The sequence below is a fragment of the Argiope bruennichi genome, chromosome 3 (assembly GCF_947563725.1).
Source record: "Argiope bruennichi chromosome 3, qqArgBrue1.1, whole genome shotgun sequence".
Taxonomy (NCBI): domain Eukaryota; kingdom Metazoa; phylum Arthropoda; class Arachnida; order Araneae; family Araneidae; genus Argiope; species Argiope bruennichi.
Genome location: NC_079153.1, coordinates 39,539,414 through 39,560,590, shown reverse-complemented (window position 1 = coordinate 39,560,590; position 21,177 = coordinate 39,539,414). Strand labels below are relative to the sequence as shown.

Genomic DNA, 21,177 nt, shown 5'->3' with positions numbered 1-21,177 from the left:
ATTGCTCTTATTTAGTTGCTATGGAAGTTATTAATATTTTGTTTGAATTTTTTAAAAATTTCCTTATTTGTGAAATTTTTTCTGATAACTCGTAATGTTTGGATATTTTAATTTGTTGCGTATAATGAAAAATGTTAATGATTTCTGAACAGGCATGTAATGAGTAACCAAGCCAAATCTATTATGGTAACTTCTTAGGACCTCCCTCCATCTGAAAATATAATTATTATTGTTGTCTCAAATATTGTTGTCTGAAATATTGTATTCACTTAAAAGAAACTGCAATACCAGTTTAGTATGCTAAGTTTATTTACAATGTATATTCCTAAAATTCAAAATTATTTCAGTATATATTCATTAATTCAAAATTTTAATTGAAGCAGGGGCCTAGTCTTCTCTATTTCAAAGGCACATCTTTAATTTTAACGAAATTTTTGAATAAACTTTCCTGCATTTATCTTTTATTGAAAAAATTTACATAGTTTTATTTTTTCTGTACTGTAGTACTTTCAACTACTGCTGTACTTTTGTATATCTTTCTAAATTCTAAAAGCAGTCAAATGACTTATTTCAAATTCAGCTCCAACCTTGTTAATAGCACATGCTCCTGCCTTTTAAAATTTGTCATAAACTTTGTAATTTACCATTACTTCACTTAATTACTTTGATTTCATTTTTCATCTTCACAACCAAATAGTAATTTCAGTAAAATTCTTCATTTTCTTTTAACAGCACTAATTTGTTTTACCTAAAGTACGATATTATATTTGTTGCAATAAAAACTTTTCACTTAGTCAAAAAAGAATGTATGTTATCTAACAACTGTTATTTTTTTTTAAACTGTCACAATGCTAGTTTACCAAGTTGTTTGCCTGCATTAATAATTTTCAACGTGTTTTAAAATATATATCACATTTTCAGATTCGGAGAGTGTTTAAAAACTATTGTCAGATTTTAAATTTCTTTACGTCTTTATGATATGGAAGTCTAAAAAAGTGAGCTTGCAATGGCAAATGTAAACTTGTCATGTTGACATGGTTCAAATTTATGGATTTTGTCGCAATTCCTCTTATGTTGCTTCAAAAATGTTTTTTCTAACCACTTTTGTCAAAGAATGATATTCTAAATTTCAGTTTCAACAGTTCTTAATATAATGTTCATAATTTTTTATTTTTGGACTATTCTATAAACATATTCATTTAACACTTTTCTTGCATTTATTCATTTTTTTTCTAGTTTAATTAAACAATTTCTAAACAAATGAAGTTTCATTTTTTATTAAAGATAGTTTTCTTTAATATTCATTTCAAATCTTATGTATATTACATGTATAAGGTACGTTTCCTCATATTCTAAATAAATTTATGAAAGATCATTTTTTTAAACTCAAATTTGTAGGATTTTTTTTTTTTTTTGAGGCATTGTTTATACATTAGTTTAACTACTAAAAATTGTCTTTTCCTCATAGTAAGTCTGTTCCTAAAGTTTTCTGATATATTCCAGCTTTAAATCAAAGCTTTTTAGTAAAAATTAAAAGTACTTTTTTATGAATTAAAAACCAAGAAATAATTTGTTTTTCAGAAGGAACAGCACAGAGAGTATGGAAATACAGTATATACATGAAATGGCCAAAAACTCTTGTTATTGAAGGAATTTCCAGTAGGAAACATGAAGCTGAAAGTCTTGCCTATCTCCGTGCATGTCAAAAAATGAAGGTTTACGATTTTAAATATTTGAATTATTGTAATTTTAATAATATTGAATAATTAATATTTCAGGATTTTCACTCATCAAAAAAATGTCAAAAGTTTTGGAACTAATGATTTTAATGATATGATTTTAAATCACAGTTTCAATTGCATTAAATTGTAAAATATGAATAATAATATATAATATTAAATTCAATATATATGCTATCATATTTCCTGTACTGAAAGTGCGTAGATTTTGAATTTCTATTTTTTCCCCCTTTTTTAATTTAATTCAGAATACTCAAATTATTTTTTTTCTGTCAAATATTTGCTTGTATTATTTATTGCTTATTTAAAAATATCATAACTGGCTATTTAATTATTAGATTATCAACTAATATGTAATCATAACAATTTGTCTATTTCGGAACTTTTAATTTTTGAATAATCACATAAAAAATTTATTATCTGGAAAATCAATTTAACATTTGTTTCAGTACCTTTCCTGTTATATCATTTTAATAAAATTTTAAAAAAATGTTCATTTGCAAATATTGTAATGTAATTTTTATTAATTAAAAATAATATAATTAATGATTACCGAATCTAATTTAACATGCCATACATTGAGTTCTGGTGGAAATTCAGACAATGAATGGGTCATGTCACTAATGATTATGTAAAATATTTTTTCCCCCTCTATTAAAACTATAGTGAGAAAGGCAGAATTACATAACATTTCCTTCCTATTGTGTATAGATCATTGATAGTAATTTAAATAATTAAATGAATATACACTTATTTAGCAAGTTTTATACTCAATAAATTGGTTGTTAACAAATAATCAAAAATTAAGATATCAATACTTATTACTTATTTAATAATCTATTAAAAATTTTGGATACTATTTTTAAAACAGCTTTATTTTTATTACAGGTAGTAAGTATATCTAAAATGTTACATAGTAAAAAAATAAAATAAAGTTTAGTAATTTTTTTAAATTCATTCCTATATAAAGATGCCATTAATATTATAGAACATTCTTATAATATAACTATATTTAATTGTAATTTAAGAATTAAATGATACATTTTACTAGATAAAATTCTTTATATTGTTAAATCTGTATATGAGTAGCTGCAACAGAATGATTTATGGACATGTTAGATAAATGGGAATTAAGATCCTATCATTTTAAAGCAAAGAAAAAAAAATACCCATTGTCATACTATAAAAAGTACTAATTTGAAACCACTGTTTAAATTAATATAGTTAATTATATTGATTAAATTCATATTTTCACTATTCAAGATAATTATATGTTTGAAAAGAAATGCAATAATTAAGATGCATATATTTTCTTTATTTGAATACCAGTGTACAGCAATACTGAAAAATGCATATTTTCATATTAAGTAAATGAAAAATCAAGCCATTTTTTTGAGTAAAATATGTTTTTCTTTAGATTAAGATGGATAGTTTCCAAAATTTCTTCCTTCTAATTCTTTGTATTTTCTAGATATTTTATATGCATATACATTGTGACAAATAAAAAATTTTATTTGCAGTTTCTTTTGAGAACTTACAAAGGTCTAAAATATTAATTTTTATGACAATATGAAATTAATGTTTTTGATGATTACTATATTTCTTTTCTTGCATGTAAATTTTATATATGAAAAAATATATGTATTTCTTTAACAATATAATTAAATATTGTCATAAATTTGTTTCACTTTTCCTTTAAAAAAAAAAAAAATAGAAATCAAAACCTGTGTAAGATATTATAAAAAATTATTGCATTTATTAATTTAAAATTTTTATATTTAAATCTCTTTCCAAAATGTTGAATTTTTTTAAATGTTCTTTAATTCTCATATTTATATTTCTACCTTTGACATAGTAATGATAACACTACTTTGTAGAAACTTTTTAAATATTTCTTTATCATATTTTAATTTTCCTTGTTTTTTAAAAGAATAGTTTTTTATGTTTTTGCATAAAGCATTAATTATATTTTATATATCAAAGATTTTTTTTTCAGTATGAATAATCGAATTATTTTTACGTTTATCAAATTTAACACTGATTTCTTTCTGTTTTTTCATGATATTAATTGGATTTTGAATAATATTGAAAAGTAATTATAATTGGTCATATATTATTTATTTTTTTCTGATGGAACTTTAAATGAATTTCAGTTAAATAAATTTTATGTCAACTGAAACATTGTTGTTAAACCTTACAGTTATTTTATTGAAATATCATTACATTATTTATATTTAAAATAAGTTTTTAAAAAAGTTTCAACATTATCATTATTACTTACTCTATCCTTGTTCTACTTGTATATATGCTCATATGATGGTTATGGAATTAATAATGCTATAAAATATTATTTCATTATATATATTATAATTATGTATTTATATTTTTAATCTTGGAATTATTTTTCACTTTTAGGAATTAAACTTACTGGACAATGATAACAACCCATTATTATCTGGGAAAAAAAGCACTTTTTATAATGAAAGCATAGCATCAGCTAAAACTGACTTGCTAAACCTTTGCCAGAGGATTTATAATACACATGGCAGAAATCCTGATTACTTACCAAAATTTGAAATCTCACAAGAAGAAGGTAATTATTTATAACTATGACATACAAAGCAATTATCTTTATTTCATTTTGTGCACAGCATCTCTTTAGGATAGCATATCACCAGCATTATACATATAAAAAAATTAATGTTCATGTAATTCTCATAAGTTTATGGAGAAAAGAATTATTTAACTTGTCTGAATATTTATATGAAGTAACTTGGTTACTAAAATTTCGAAACTTATTATTGTAAAATATACTTACAAATTGACTGAAATGGAAGAAAAAGCCACAGGCAAATAAAATTGATGTCATTTATAAATATGTATTTTCAGTCTTAAAATAATGTAAAAATGGTTTTTGAATAACAAAGTAGTACAAAATCATTGAAAATTAAAGTTTTGCTTAATTTCTGATTAAAAATCTAATTGAAACTTGGAAAAACTCCTTTAGTGATCATTTTTAACCCTAGAAGTGCCTTAGAGTGGTTTGAATAATCTTTTTATTGTATATGTTACATGAAGCAATTGAATGTGCTAGTCTATAATCATGTTCATGGTTTTCCCCTTCTATTTATTAAGTGTATCATTCATTAAATATATGCAATCTATTCATTGAATCTATATAACAAACTGCTATAGAAACAGGATGAAATCAATACTTTAAACAAAACATCTTTTAAAAAAAGTATTTAATTCACAGGCTGAGTTGAAATATATATCCAAGAAAGACCAGCCACAAAATATAGAAGATATTTTCATAATAGCAATTGCATGATTAGTAATATAACTTCAACTCTTTAATATTGCTCAAAAATATTTAGCCTAGCTTTTGCTATTTTAGCTGTATGAGCATGATAAAAAATAAAAATAAATAAAAAAATAAAAAAAAACTTTAGTTAAAGGTTATATTTTAAAAATTTAACTTGGGGAAAAAATGTTAATTTAAATGGTCTTGTTGAGAATCTTGAAATAAAATTCCATGTATAACTCTAAAATATGATTCCCCCCCCCCTTATTCTTGGTTATCTTACTGAATTTATTAATGTAAATTTTCCTTATCTCTCCAATGACTGAATATAAAATCATATCTGTAATGTGACTATATTTATTTATATACAGTGGTGGCCAAAATTGTGGACACTTTTGAAAATTTTTGTTTTCTAACTTTGTATGCTTATATGAAATGAAACGTTTCACAAAATGCAAAATTCAAATATTTACAATATAAAAATAGTTAAGAGGCAATAATTATCGAGTTACATTAGATGCTGATGACTGCAGTGAGTTATCAGTACTTAGTAGAGTAGCCTTTATTTTTTATTACAGCTTCAGACTGATATTTTATTGAGCTGATGAGAGGTTTAAGCTCTTCCTTCGTTATTGCATGATACCAGGAAACAATTATAGCCTCAATTAATTCTCTTTTATTTGATGAATGCTTCATATGTATAAGAGCTTTCAAATGGTGCCATAAGTTCTCAATAATTTTGAGGTCAGGACTATTTCCGGGCCATGATAAGAATTCAATGTTCTTAGTACTAAATCACACTTTCGATATTTTTGCTGTGTGGCAAGGAGCTGAATCCTGCTGAAAAATAAATGATGTATTGTTGGGAAAGAGATCACTGATGGAAGGTGTAAGTTTTGGCTCTAGAATAGTGTCAATGTTTTTCTTGCATTTAATGTCCTATCAATAACATGAAGGAGTAAATACTGTCTGCTGACATGCATGATTAAATCATAACAATGAGTTCTTCATAGTGGCCTGATTGCAGTCAGAAAGTAGCTGTTCCTTTATTCTATGTCTTACATATTTTCACTCATCACTACCGAATAACAATATCTTTGCTTCATCTCTCCGTATAATTTGTGACCACTGATCATCTGTCCAATTAATGTGTTCCTTTACCTATTGTAATCTTTTTATTCACTGCTGTAAATTGATATAAGGATTTTTCGTTGAATTCTACCTCTTAGACCAGTATCATTGAATTGACTTCTAGCCACTAATGACCTTCTTCTATCTTGGAGACATTGTCTTTTTATTTTTCTGTCATCAGAATATGCTGTGTACCTTTTTCCACCATTTCCTGCTTTGTGTATTATTGAATTTGTCTCCTGATATCATAAACAAAATTTTTGAACTTCAAAGTGGTTTCAAATTAGTAGTCACTGAACCACTCACTTGTCTTGCAATTTCAGCATAGAAAAGACCACATTTATGTAACAATAATCTTAGTTCTCTTTCTAGGTGTTAAAATATATGTCATGACTAAATATTAGAAATATTTTCTTATTATTCTTGACTAAATATTGGAACTATTTACAAAAAATCTAACTATATATTATAAAATTAAACAAAATTCCTAACCTTCAATTTGATTACATGAAAAACAATCTTCTTTCTATAGAAAAAGCACAATAATGACTTGCTACAACTTTAAACATAATGTCAGCTTCTGCTAGCAGTTATTAACATTTGATTGGTTCCCAGAACAAGAACAGTGAGTTGTCAGGAAAGTTAGAAATTGAAATCCACTTCATCACTGTGTTTGTTATTCAGATAAGTAAGAGTAACCTCTTTTTGTAATGCAAATATTTGAATTTTACTTTTTGAATTGAAATCAGCATTAAATTATCTTTAAAATGATATATAATAGTTTGTGTTTTGTAAAATGTAACATTTTCTATTATTACAAGTTAAAAAATATAATACAAAGTTAAAAAACATAAGGATTTTCAAAAGTGTCAATACAAAGTTAAAAAACATAAGGATTTTCAAAAATGTCAACAATTTTGGCCACCACTGTATATCTTAGTGTATTATTCATTCTGTTTTGGCTAGAAATATTAATTTTTAGGCACTGTAATAGTCTACAAATACTCTGGATTTAAGATTTTATTCCTTAAATTATTTATTTACTTTCAGTATTTCCCTTTTCCCATTGTTATGAGCCTTTGTTTGATATATACTAAAAGGGAAAAATTATTTTATTCAAAATATTTTTTAATAAAGATCCATCACATTTTTATAAATTTTTTACATTAATTTTTTTTTATTTAATATATTATTTTATTTTCTGTAAACATGCATGTACCTGATTATTAGTAATATTTAGAATTCCTACATGTTATTTAACAAAATATCTACAATTTTTTATGTTATAAGTAACATGAAATATATAATTATAATAAATAGGTATCGTAGGCAAAGTTAGTTTTTGGAAATGCAAACTTCACCTAGCATATCCAGAGAAGAAATCATTTGAAAGCTGTGCAGGACGTGTGAAAGAAGCTGAGGGCATTGCTGCTGCTGAAGCTTTACTTTGGCTGGAGAAAGAGAAAAATATCATCAATACAAAAAGACAGTTGATTAATTATTCTAAAGATGAAGAAGAAAAATTATCCAAAAATCATTTTGCTCCTTACTCTATTTGCCTTCCTTCATTACTTCAAGACAAAATGCTCTCAGTGCTTCAAAAATTGAATGAATTGGTAAAAGGAAATTCTTGATTTGTTTTTTGAATGCATTTCATATTTAAATAATTATTTTAAAGTATAACTATTAAAAATAGTATTAATTATGTTTCTGTCTTGGGAATTTTCAGAAGATTTAAAGACAGACAATTTCATGGTTTTTATGTTACCTTATTGATATTTTTAAACATTCACATTGTAATGTGTGAAATTGACTTTTCTTATTATTTTCTAACACATTAAATCCATATAAAATGCAAATAAACCAGCATGGCATATTTTAACACTAAATGAACCGGCATTTCACCAATGCGTTGGAACTGTCAATTAACCAGTTCAAAAATAATCAATTAACCTCTTCCAATAGGTTTAGCATTTATATTCATGTATGTATATATTAATTTGAACTATATAATATTTATCTTTTAAAATTATTCTTTCTTTAAAATCGAAAAGTAACAAAGTTAAATATGCAAAATATACCTTTTCTTAGTTTTAAATTTTTTAATCAATTTGCGGCATTCAGAAATTTTATTATTCACTACGAATTTTTGGCACCTTCCCAAAAGCAAAATGCATTTGGTCTTGTAATTCCAATGAATTAAAATTTTGAGCTTTAATAAAATGTTTGATTATAAAAAAGTTTAAAAATTATTTTTTTGAAAAATAAAACACAATCAACATTTTAATATAAAAAATATATTTATAATTTTATGAAGATATTATGTCATTCATCATTTAATACCATAAATTGTTGCTTCTTTAATTAAACTTAGAACTCTAAATTAGTCACTTGTTGCATTAAAAAATCAAGCATAATTTTTTTAACAATATCAATATTTTGTTGAAAAGATATAAATCAATACTTAAATAGATATGTCTTTGTAAAATTTATATATATATGCTGTGGACTGTACAACCAGAGTGTTGTAACACATGAAAATTGAAGTGATATGATTGTCCTTGCTTTTAAAAGAAATAAGGCATAAAAATGAATAGGAAGAGAACGAAATATCAAATCCTGATCCCTAAAACTCCCACACCTAATTATAACGCATGTATATGCAATGTTTTGTTGTTACATTAATACTGTTTAGAATATAAAACCCTCCATGCTTTTGCACATGCACTAGGATGAGTTTAATTTGTCAAAATAGGGGAGAGGGAGGATGAAAGGAGGAGGTTTACAATGACGTAAACTTGGATTACTTGTGATTTTATGAGACATAAACGTTACAGATAAATAGTAATACAGAAGGGAAAAGGTACTAATGCACAGTAAAATATTTCAGAGCAATTTTTATTTAATGTAGGGGACATAAATATTAAATTATGAAGATTAAATAAAAAATTTCTGTTCTTAAAATTTGGTAATTACTTTTTTACAAAATGATAATTTTTTTTTAACGTGCTTCTTTTTTATATATTATTGAATTTTTTTGGCAATATTTTAAGATTAACAATAGATAATTGAGAGATTATTCTATTTAAAACTTATTTTCTTTAAAAGAATTGCTATATATAGAACATCTTAAAAATATTATAGATATTATATTTAAAATATATGATATTTCATATATTTTAAATAGGACAAGAATAAATAATTCCCCGGTTTCTGCTTCTTGGTTACAATATTTAATGATATTATATAAAATTTTCTTCGTACCACTCCTGAAAGCTTTTTTACCACTTGAACTAGCTGTATCAATATGAAATTTTGAGTTAAAATAAAAGTCAGAAATGACGTAACACTTACATACACGTGAAAAAAATTGAACTAAAAAGTATCTAATGGGTCAAAGGTGGTCAAGGTAATCACCAAGGTCAAAGGTGAATACCGGAAATGCGCTCATTGTTCCACGTCTCATCCTTTAATGTGATGGAATCGTCGAAATGTGGTCGTCTCAGAATCCATTGTCGAACAGTAGATCTTTTGATTCTTTGTTGTTTTTGTTATGGAACTTAATATTCTTTTCTATCTATTTTTATCTATTTAATTTGTACCTTTTTAAATTTGAAGCTGAAATAAGCTCTTATAATGATGACATTAAATATCTTTATAATATAATAGCAGAATTTAAAAACAAGAATTTTTTTCCTCAATATAGCATGCATTTATATATATAACAAAAACCTCACCATGCATTTTAAAGTATTAAGCCAAGATGTGTACAATATCTCTTTAAGCAATGAATTGAAATGTAATTTTAAATTTACTTTTCTGTTGTGCATATAAAGAGCAAAAGAAAAGTCAAATTATAATTATAGATGTTAATTTAATATTTTATTCTATTGTAAGCTGTTGTAGCTGTTTAAAAATTTGTATTTTCATAAAAAGACTTTGCAATTTGTCCAACTTTAAGAAAACATTCGAAAAATGCATTATTAAGCAAGCATTAATACAGTTTTTATAAGCATAAATACTTTTTTAAAATTCTATCAGCAGAATTAACTCTTGTGTAAGGCCTGTTCACTTTACTTTAAAATTACTTGACCTTGTTAGTTGCAGTATTTGATTCTAGTTGTAGTTAATTTGAAGTTTGATTGTTTTATTATAGAATAATTGAATTAATAAGAAGTATATTAATGAAAAATTAAGCATAGTTTGTGATTTTATTTTAGACTAAAGATGGCAATTCTGAGTCATTTCTTGAAGATTGCTCAATGCAAGAGGACAATAATTGCAGTTTGGATGAAATTCAGAAACGAAATTTAATTACTGATGAAATATATCAAGAATTATCAGAAGCAGAAAATATTAATAGAAGTCGTGAAATGTTTCAGAAATATATTTCTCATCTTGAAAGCAGTGAGCCAAATGTACAGGAAATTAGAAATGTAACATCTAATCTACCAATTGCTAGCAAAAAGTAAATATTTGATCATCCTTTATTTCTTCTGTCTGTGTATACTTGTAATTTAATTCTTATTCTTGCTTATTCGATGTATATAACTCTCTATTTTTGGATTTAAAGAAATTTATGATATATATATATATATTCTTTTATAAAGATATAAATGATGTTTTACTTGAACTTTTGGAAAACTTTATAGACCTATCTCTCTTGGATATCAAAATGTTTAATGAGAGAATTTCTCTTATGAAACATTATATAAGTAGATCAATATAAACTGAATTGAAAGTAACCATATGTTCTGCAGAAATGACCTTGTTTCGTAAAAATATAAACATTATAATGACAAGTGTCGTATATAATTGACTTTTGTGATGATATTTCCTTACTTTATTTTATTATGTTACAAATATTTTATATTTTCTGTTAATATTTTACTTGGTAGTGCTGTGAAATGTAAAAGAAAAATGTAATTTACTGATATAAGGTTATGATATTTTTCTGTGATTGATTTCTATATGCCAATGTTTCAGAAGGATTTGTTTGTTCTTAATTAAATTCAAATTTATTGGTTTAATTTTTAAGAATTTCGGATGCAAAACTTCATTTTCAGTATTTAAGTGTGTTGTGTTCATGTGACAACTATAATGAAATGTGGGTAAACTTACTATAAAATGAAATCTTATTACATTATAAATAATATTAAGGAATTAACATCAACTTATTTTCATTCAAAAATATAGTGTCGTTTTTTAAACATCAAATTCAAAAGTTCCAAAAGAGATCACTGTTGGCAATCTGAATTTACATCTATTTACAAAATAATATTTATAATTATTAAACTACTCGTAAGTTATTTTTAAATAAAATATTTATGATTTATGCCGCGACAAGTGAAAGTATTTCCATTTTTTTTTACATTCTACTTTTAATGAGTTATGGTTTTCTTAATTAGTAGTTGATATTTAAGCATTTAAATTTTTATTGATATATACTTCTTTTGGTTTGTAGAAATGAAATTTTAAAACAGCTTAATGAAAACCAAGTTGTAGTGTTATCTGGAGATACAGGATGTGGAAAAACTACTCAAGTTCCTCAGTACATTCTTGATGAATATATAGCAAAATTAAAAGGAGCTAATTGTAACATTATCATATCACAGCCTAGAAGAATATCTGCAATATCAATTGCAGAAAGAATTGCCTACGAAAGAGGTGAACAAGTATGTACATTTAAAATTTTTATCACAGATAATTATTTTTTAGATTTTATTTAATTGTTCAGTAGAACTTTTTCAATTAACACACATATATATATATATATATATATATATATATATATATATATATATATATATATATATATATATATATATATATATATATATATTTGAATACTATATGAGGCTTTATAAATTTTTAGATTATGTAAAAATCATTCACATATTGACTAGTCTTTGGCAAAAAACTATTCATATTTTCAAAACTATTCATATATCCAGAAATTAAACTTCTACACAAGATATAGCTGTCTAACTTTATTTTTTACATGCAGCAGTTCGATTTAATACTTTTAATATTCCATGATGAAAATTTTGTAAAACTTAATGTCAAGGTTGTAATGTTTTTTTATGTCTAACCAAATTTAGATAGTAAAAGTTTATACCTTAACAAATTGTATACCTTATAAAAATTTAGATTAAATGATTATCAAAATGAAAATCATGTACTTTTTAAAAAACAACTCTTATTAATATCCATTTATTTAAAATATTTCATCTATTTTAAAAGTTCTTTCAGTTAATTATAGAATCTCTATCATTATTTTAATGATATGTTTTTTAATTTTTAGGTTGGCGAGACAATTGGATATCATGTGCGCTTGAAAAAAAATTTGCCAAAACAGAGTGGTGCTATGCTATTTTGTTCTACTGGGATGTTGCTTCGCAAATTGTGTTTTAATCCTAATCTTGATGGAATAAGTCATGTTATTGTTGATGAAGTTCATGAAAGAAGCATGCAGATTGATATCTTACTAATCCTCTTAAAACGTTTACTAGAATCAAATAAGAATATAAAAATATTAATTATGAGTGCATCTTTTAATACATTTCTTTTCTCACAATATTTTAACAACTGTCCTGTCATACATGTTCCAGGAAATGTGTACCCTGTGAAAGAATACTATTTAGAAAAGTTGCCTTCTGATTTAGTAGGAGTTAACCCTCATAGTAAAATCGAACCTATACTTGACGTTAATTTAGTTGCAAATGCTATTAATTTTGTACATAAAACTCAGAAAGGTGGAGCCATTTTGTGTTTTCTACCTGGTTGGCATGATATATTGGCTGTGCAAAACAAACTTCTTGAAATATGTGAAGATCCATCGGAATTAAAAATCTGTCGTGCTCATTCAAGATTGCCCCATGAGGAACAGAAAATGATTTTCGAACCTGCTCCAGATGGAGTTCGCAAAATCATTTTAACAACAAACATTGCAGAAACATCCATTACTATAAATGATGTAGTATATGTTGTGGACAGTGGGCTTCATAAAGGTACTACTTTTGATGGTGAACATGGTGCAGCTACTTTAGCAACTCAATGGATCACAAAGGCTAATGTTCGCCAGAGAAGGGGTAGAGCTGGTCGAGTGCAGCATGGTGTTTGTTATCATTTATTCCCTCAACAGATTCTTACTTTTATGGAAGATTATCCAAAGGCAGAAATTTTGAGAATGCCCCTTGAAAGTGTTATTCTAGACTGTAAGGTTAGTATTTCTTTTTAAAATTGTTAATCAATTTTCATCTCATTTTCTAATTTTTTATTAACTTATTTTAAGAATTTCAGTAATTGAAACTATTATATAGGTTAATTAGTAACATTTCTATTAAAGTAGAAAGCTAGTGGATCTAAACAAATATGTATCTGATTTTTAAAATGATGCTAGAATAAATTATGTGCTATTCATGGAATGTCTGGAATGATTTTTCAGCAGTGGACATTCAACCTGCATAGTTAATTTTTTATTTTGTATTATTTATTACTTGGGTTATATTGAAAAACTATCTGTGATGTATTTATCTGCTCTTTTGCTTAATAGATTTGTTGTAATATAAATTTTCGTATCAGAAAAGGCTGCCAGTGTCTTTCAGAAACAGTTGTAATAATGTCTTTATAACTATAGGAATGATATTGATATTATTAAAGAAAATATTTTTATTACAATAATCTCAAATACTTTCTTTTTAAAACATATTGATTTTTTGAAGTTTCAAACAGAAGTTATTGACTTTCAGACATTGATACATTGCTATTTGCTGTTATAAGAATAAAATATGTTTTAGTGTTAATATTTCTTAAATCTAGTATAATCATGTGTATATCTTGAAGTTTCAAAATAATATGAATAATGCTTTTATATTTTTATTCTCATTCAGCTAATATTTTTATTATAACTTTATTATAGATTCTTAAGTCATTGTACAAAGCAGTATTTATGTTAATGCAGATTTAAATATATATATATATATATATATTGCAGTTGTATTGTCCAAATTCCAAAGCTGAAGATTTCCTTTCAACTGCCTTACAACCACCTAGTCAATCTTCTTTACAAATAGGGGTGCATGAACTTCAACAAATAGGTGTGCTGGATGAAAACGAAAACCTAACTGATCTAGGAAAGGTGATTGTAAAATTCGCAGCACACCCACGTTTATCTCTTGCCCTTGTTTATGCTTCTTTTCTTGGGTAAGAAAATTTTTGCGATTTAAATTTGTGTATTATCTCATTTAATTTAATTTGAAAAATGTATTCATAAAAAATTTTATTTCTATATAATGGTAAGTTTCAGTGTTACTTAATTTTTATTAATATAAGAAAAATGTGTGCATTGAAAAAAGTTTCATCATTCACTACCATCAATTTTGCTATTAAAATTTAAATTTATAACGGTTTTATTATGCATAATGTTATTTATTTAAGCCAACATTTAAGTAGCTCTACATGAATAAATACAAAAGTTAATTGTTTGTGTAATACATAACTCCTTTCATATGTCATTATTAATGATTTTTAAGAATTATTGTTATTTTTTGAAATTTTAAAATGCTGTTTCTTGTAAATTATAAAATTTTCATGTAACAAAATTGTATCGTAGAAAAAGATAATCTAATTCACTTTTATTTGCACTGTGTGAAAGCTGTTCTAACAAGGAAGTGGTTTTGCTAAAACATTCTTCTGTATCAAATATTTAAATATAGTTCAAACCAAAACTCTTAAGATTTTTTTTTTTAAATCAGTTATAACAAACATAAAGAGAGTAGGTAAAGAAGTGGTACATAAAAAGAATAATAATTAAAAGAATACATAAAGAATAATAAAGAAATACATAAAAAGAACATTAGTAAGAATAATAAAAAGAATAATAATTAAAAGAATACATAAAGAATAATAAAAAAATACATAAAAAGAACATTAGTATGAATAACAAAAAGAATACATAAAAAGAATTAATACAAGTTAAGTATGAATATAAAATAATGAGATAATGAACAAGATAAAAAATACATGATAATGATAATAAAATATAAACATAAAAATTACAAGATCCTTAAAAGTGATATAAAAAATTGGAATTGAAGTAAAATTTTCTTTTAGCTCTTAAAGGAAAGTTTTTAAGGTTTAAATATATGCCTTAGTCTTTACACAGATTTGATCCAAGACAATCCTCTTATGAAAATAAACTGTCTGCATTATAAACTTTTAGTAATCTCGGTGTCTTAGGTAAAGAATCATAACTATCTTTTGGTAGAATTGTTGGTATTTGTGTACATTGTTGAACTTTTAGCTTAATTACATGCCATTAGCAAACTTTAAATTTAATCAATTGTCATCAATAGATTAATATGACATCTTTGGCCATTTGGGGAGGGAGATTATTTGCTGGTTGTAATAAGCATGTCATTTTGGCGATTAATTGCTGGCATGTGGTTAATACATAAATACTAATTTGTTGAATTCAATGTCCCATTTTGCATGAAATATAAAGACTAATCTTATTTGAAACTTTGCTGTATTTATTGAATAGATAATAACTTAATTAGCATTTTATCTGGGTTATATGAATGCATTTTTACTTGCATGAAAAAAGTCAGCACATTTCTAAGCATTATTTATTTATCTTCAATTGTATATATAAAAATTCAAATTCTATTTATATATTAAATCTTATATATATATTACATTAGTTTTAAAACTCTTGATTTCAAAGGAAATTTTATGAATAAAATTAATAGACATTATTATAATTATAGATGTTTGGATCCAATTTTAACTATATGTACAGTTTCAACACTTACCAAAGAACCATTTTTGAATACACTGGAAGACAAATCTCTTATTAAAACAGTAAGTTATTTTTCCAAAATGTGTTTACATTTTTTGCTTTTAAAAATTAGTATGATATTCCAGTTTTATAAAAATCATCTTTTATTATTTGTGAAAACTAATAGGTATTAATAGAATTGGAAATTTTGCCTTAATTTATGATTCCAAATAAAAAGAGATCATTCATAAATTTAATTTTTAATATAGGCTTAGAAAAAAGTGTCTGTACAATGAATGTTAATTTTGAAATGTGAATGTAAATCTTAATTTTATGATTTTTAAAAATTAACGTCAATATTGTAATTTTTATATAACCTTTAAATGAATGCAGTTTGCAATCTTGAGATGAGTTTTGCACCAAGTGTCATTTAACTGCTTAACAAACTTATAACTGATATATATTATTTTTGCTGCTAAATTTCTTTTATTTTGCATTATTTGGTTAGTATGAAATGAAAAGATTTATAATAGTGAGTTAAATAAATGTATTGCTGCATACAAATTAATTTTAAAAGATGAAATTCTCGTCAAAGAAGTCATTCATAGTTTTGTTTATTTAATTTTCCCCATTTGCACATTATTTTTAAACTCACAAATAATTTAATTTTATTCAAAAGCTGGACTCTTATGTTTGTTATATTATTATTTTTTGTTATGGAAGTCAAAACAATATTATTTGGATATAATAGGAACTGAATGAAAATGTTTTAAATAGAAAATCAATATTTTAAATTCTCAATCATCAGACTTCAAAAAAGAGAAATCTTTATGTTAATATTTTTAATTTTAGAATTTAATATTATTTTAAAACTTAAATTTATTTTAAATTAGAATTAAATATAAGTTAAAATTGTAATTTTAGTATTTAGAATCAAATCTGCAATATATATATTTTTTATAGATTAAGCAAGGTTTTGCCAATTACTTGTTTAGTGACCATTTAGCAATCACTAACATCTTTGAAGCATGGAACAATCTAAAAGATACTCCAGAAGCTCAGAATTTTCTACTGGAAAATTTATTAGATGAGCAAAGTATGCATTTTATTAAAGGTAAGACATTCTTTTTATTTTTTCAAAAATTCAGTCATTTTTAATTATATTTTTAGTTTTACTAATTTCAAATAAAACTTGCATTCCTTTATTTATATTCAGACATTGTAAATAATGGTGGAGCTATATATATTAATTTTAAATTGAATTTTCCCTATAAATTAGCTTTTATATGTTAAATTAAAAATCTGTTAGTTAATGATCATTTGTTAAAAATCTGTATATTTTGATTTTCTAAAGCTCTGATCTCCTATTATATTATGCATAATAATGTTAATGTTTTGTAAAGTTGTCATTTCATATAATTCAAGAAATGTAACTTCATTTTTTTTTTTTTTTTTTTGCATGAATATTGTGAATGAGGTATTTTAATGTAAAAAATATATATATATTTTTTCCAGATTTAAAAGCTTTGTTTGCTCAAAGTTTATTTGAAGCTGGTATTATTGAAAGTCCAGATGCCTTTTTGGATCCTGAAAACATATGCAATATTAACCGTAATAATATTCCTTGCATATTTTCTGTTCTGTCGGCTGCATTTTATCCAAATGTTATGAAAGTAATGCAGGGAGATATAACTCAAGGAAAGATCGACAAGGATGCTGTTATTTATTCTCTTGTGTAAGTAATAATGGATAATAAACAAAAAATTTGTAATCCAAACTATATTTGGAACATTGCATTTAATCTCCAAAGTGAAGATTTATTATTTAGTGGATTATTTATTATTTAGTGTCTATTGCAATTTTAATTACATTTTAATAATTCCACAAATAGTTTTTCTCATTCTTGTTTTGAAAATACATTGCTTTGTGAATATAATTAGTTCATAATTAATCATTTTTATCAGGAGTATATTAACCCCTTAACTATTGATAAATTCATATTTGATTAATCATCTTTTGTTACTCCATGTCTTTCTTTTCATGTATGAAGAAGTTGGCAGTGAGAAGTGATTAGAGTGCTTTTGTAAAAGAGCAGTTGCACAGTTAGAAATTTTTAAAAAATTATTGTTACAATGGAAAGATTTCAAAATATAAAATTTAAAACATAGAAGATGATAAGGACTTATTTAAATTTTCTTATGATGAGATATTAAATTCAGGTATATTTGATCTTGAAATAATATATATCCATTGTATGATATATGGTTATGCAAATCACTGGCAGTATTTTTTTTTTTTTTTTTTTTTTGAAAAATGTGATTATTGTATTATTGTGATAATTGTGAGGGATAAAAGCATTAACTACTTAAACATATTTTGAGTGCCAAATATAGATTTTTATTTGATTATACATATTTTGATTGCCATTTACAAATTTTTAAACATATAGACATATATGTGGCAAATGCTTAATCAGATTTAATTTTACAATTCTTTAAATCAATGTGCATATAATTAGGAAAGTATTTTGCAAAGCTGTATATATATGATTAGGATAAATGAACCTGTAGACTGTACAAAGCACCTGTTTGAATCCTGCTCAATTCAGGAGCCAATAATAAGAATATATTGATCTTGTAAATCAGAAGCAAAGACCAAATCAGGTTTGAATATCTGATTTAAATGATTGAAAAAAAATATCATTCATATACACAGTTATTTCAAAATATAAAAAAAGAGATCTTTTTAAAGATAAAAATTACATTTATTTGTAAAATATTATGCATTTTCTAAAAATAAAAATTTGTCAGAAATTTTGCATGTAGAATTTTGCATTGTCTAGCCAAAAGCTATTTATTCTCAAACTGATTTAGATCAATAATATCTGTTTATTTCGATTTGGTTTTAATTGTAAAATAACATTAAAATTATAGAAGGGGTGTTTGAATGAAAAGGTACGAAACGTTACTGTGGTTATAAACAAAGACTTTATTCAAAGTATACACCATAGGCCTGAGCACAACAATCCATTGATTTCGACCATTGATTAACGAGCCGAAGGATTCCTTGTTCCCAGAATTCCTGTGGCCATGATGAGACCCAGTCCTTCACAACGTCCTCGATTTTGCCGTCCGAGTTGAAGCGCTTCCCTTTCAGATGTTTTTTCATGGGATCAAACGCATGAAAATCGTAGGCCGACATGTCTGGGCTGTAGGGCGAATGGTCGAGGTGCTCCCACTTGAACTTAGCCAGTTCCGTGTGTGTAACCCTGGAGACCCGTGGACGCGCGTTATCATGGAGCAGAATCATACCCTCCATGAGCAGTCCCAGTCTTTTGTTCTTAATGGACCTGCGTAGTTTTTGGAGTGTCTGACAGTACACGTCGGAGTTGATAGTTCTTCTGTGCTCGAGGAATTCAAAGTAGAGGACCTTGGACAGCGCTCTTTATAAGAGTCTCTGCTCTCTCCTGCGCATGCTCTGTTCTACGCCGAAGACTCCAATTGCATCCCTAGATGTCTCGCTATGTTCTCTAATAGCAGTATAGGCAATGGTTACGTTGTGACGACGTTTCATGCCTTTTCATTTGAACACCCCTTGTATTTATGCTATTGAAAAATCCTTAAGTATTCAAATGACATTTATGCTTCAAGGAAAAATTTATATAAAATATATTGAGATATCTTATATTATTTAGAAAATTTACAGAATCATAAAAATGCATTTTTTATTGTTCATTTATTAAGGCTTTCAAATAAAGGTGATTAATGAAATATTTATTTGTATAGTAAGAAAGAATCGTTGGAAAAGTTCCAAGTTTATTCCCAAAATTCTCATTGATATGAATTTTTGCTTTCAGCATTTGGTCATAGAAGAATGCAGATAATAATAAAGGAATAACTTGTAACATCAATCGAAATATTATTCTAAATCTCAATTTTTACTGTCCTTTAAAAAGGATTAAAACATTTTTTTTTCAAGATTTTAACTTAATATTTAAATAGTGGTATACAATTTATAGCTGCATTTGTTGTTATATTTTATCTGACTTATTTAAATTAATTTATTATAAAAAATTTAACACATTTGTGGAACAAATGGTAAAAATTTTTTAACTAATTATTTTTATGATTTTATACTTTCTCATTACATAGATTTTATTTTGAATATATTGTTTTTATGGCTATAATGTGAATTTCAATAGAAAATTTTCACTTAATGTTATTGAAATTTCATTATTCTACTAAAATATAAGAATAATAATTTAATATAAATAAAATTAAAAATAATAAGTTTAAAGTTTGATAAATTGTGTATTTATAAGAATGTATATAGAAGATCCTTTTATTTTAGATTTAGATTATCCTTTGTATACATTTATGGTCATATATATAAACTGTTTCTAATGCTGTCATTCTGCTTTTATACATACTGCATAACATTATATCTCTGAAGTATTCTTCTTGTGATCTTGAAAACTCAGAAAAATGCTGATATATGTATATAAATATATATAATTTTATTTATTATATATAGAAAATCATAAAAATTAAAAGCCAAGGTAAATAAGAACCAACAGTGCAGTACTCGGAAAGCTCCTGCAGTGAGGAATTTCAAGGCAATTGCTTATATTTCAGAGTACTATTAGTGGTTTCAATTTTATTTACATGTTACGTATATATTTTATTTTAGCAAAGGCCAACAAGGTTATATTCAAAGAGAATCTGTCGCTTCAACAGAATTTGAACTTCCAAGTCCATGGCTTGTTTACTTTAAAGCTTTGCATTCTGAAGCTCGTCGTAAGATTATGACTTCTGCTGTTTCTCCAGTCCCGGGTATTTGTCTTTTGCTCTTTGCAGGACAACAGCTAACTATTATAAATGAAGTAAGTATCAGACTTTTTCCATGTAAATATCTTGTTCCAAGATGAATTCGATTTTCTTTTGGAAGATTTTTTAATTTAAATTTCTTACTTCTTGTTTAAAAATAGACTATAATAAAAATCAAAAATTTTAATTTTTTTATAAATAATCTCCTTCAAAATAACTCTTCTCTCAATTATAATACATTTCTAATCAAAACATGTTTTAATGTCTTTTCTGTGAAATCTTCCAAAGTTTGTAGTAAATTTTTAAAAATCTAATTAATGAATTCAAAACAATGACCATGAAGTGGCAATTTCAACCTTGAGAATAAAAAAAAAGTTACATGGTACCATGACAAGT

General features: G+C 25.2%; 1 protein-coding gene across 3 annotated transcripts in view; it reads left to right on the top strand.

Moving 5' to 3' along the window:
- The window catches only part of LOC129963463 (ATP-dependent RNA helicase DHX30-like), a 33,403-nt gene that overhangs the window by 10,841 nt on the left and 1,385 nt on the right, over positions 1-21,177 (top strand). For all 3 annotated transcript variants that reach the window (XM_056077861.1, XM_056077860.1, XM_056077862.1), the window contains exons 3-13: positions 1,582-1,715; positions 4,155-4,332; positions 7,495-7,790; positions 10,395-10,642; positions 11,639-11,849; positions 12,479-13,396; positions 14,171-14,379; positions 15,945-16,038; positions 16,919-17,069; positions 17,471-17,690; positions 20,645-20,837. In XM_056077861.1, coding sequence (XP_055933836.1) covers positions 1,582-1,715; positions 4,155-4,332; positions 7,495-7,790; positions 10,395-10,642; positions 11,639-11,849; positions 12,479-13,396; positions 14,171-14,379; positions 15,945-16,038; positions 16,919-17,069; positions 17,471-17,690; positions 20,645-20,837 — 2,852 coding nt within the window. The remainder of the gene's footprint in view (positions 1-1,581; positions 1,716-4,154; positions 4,333-7,494; positions 7,791-10,394; positions 10,643-11,638; positions 11,850-12,478; positions 13,397-14,170; positions 14,380-15,944; positions 16,039-16,918; positions 17,070-17,470; positions 17,691-20,644; positions 20,838-21,177) is intronic.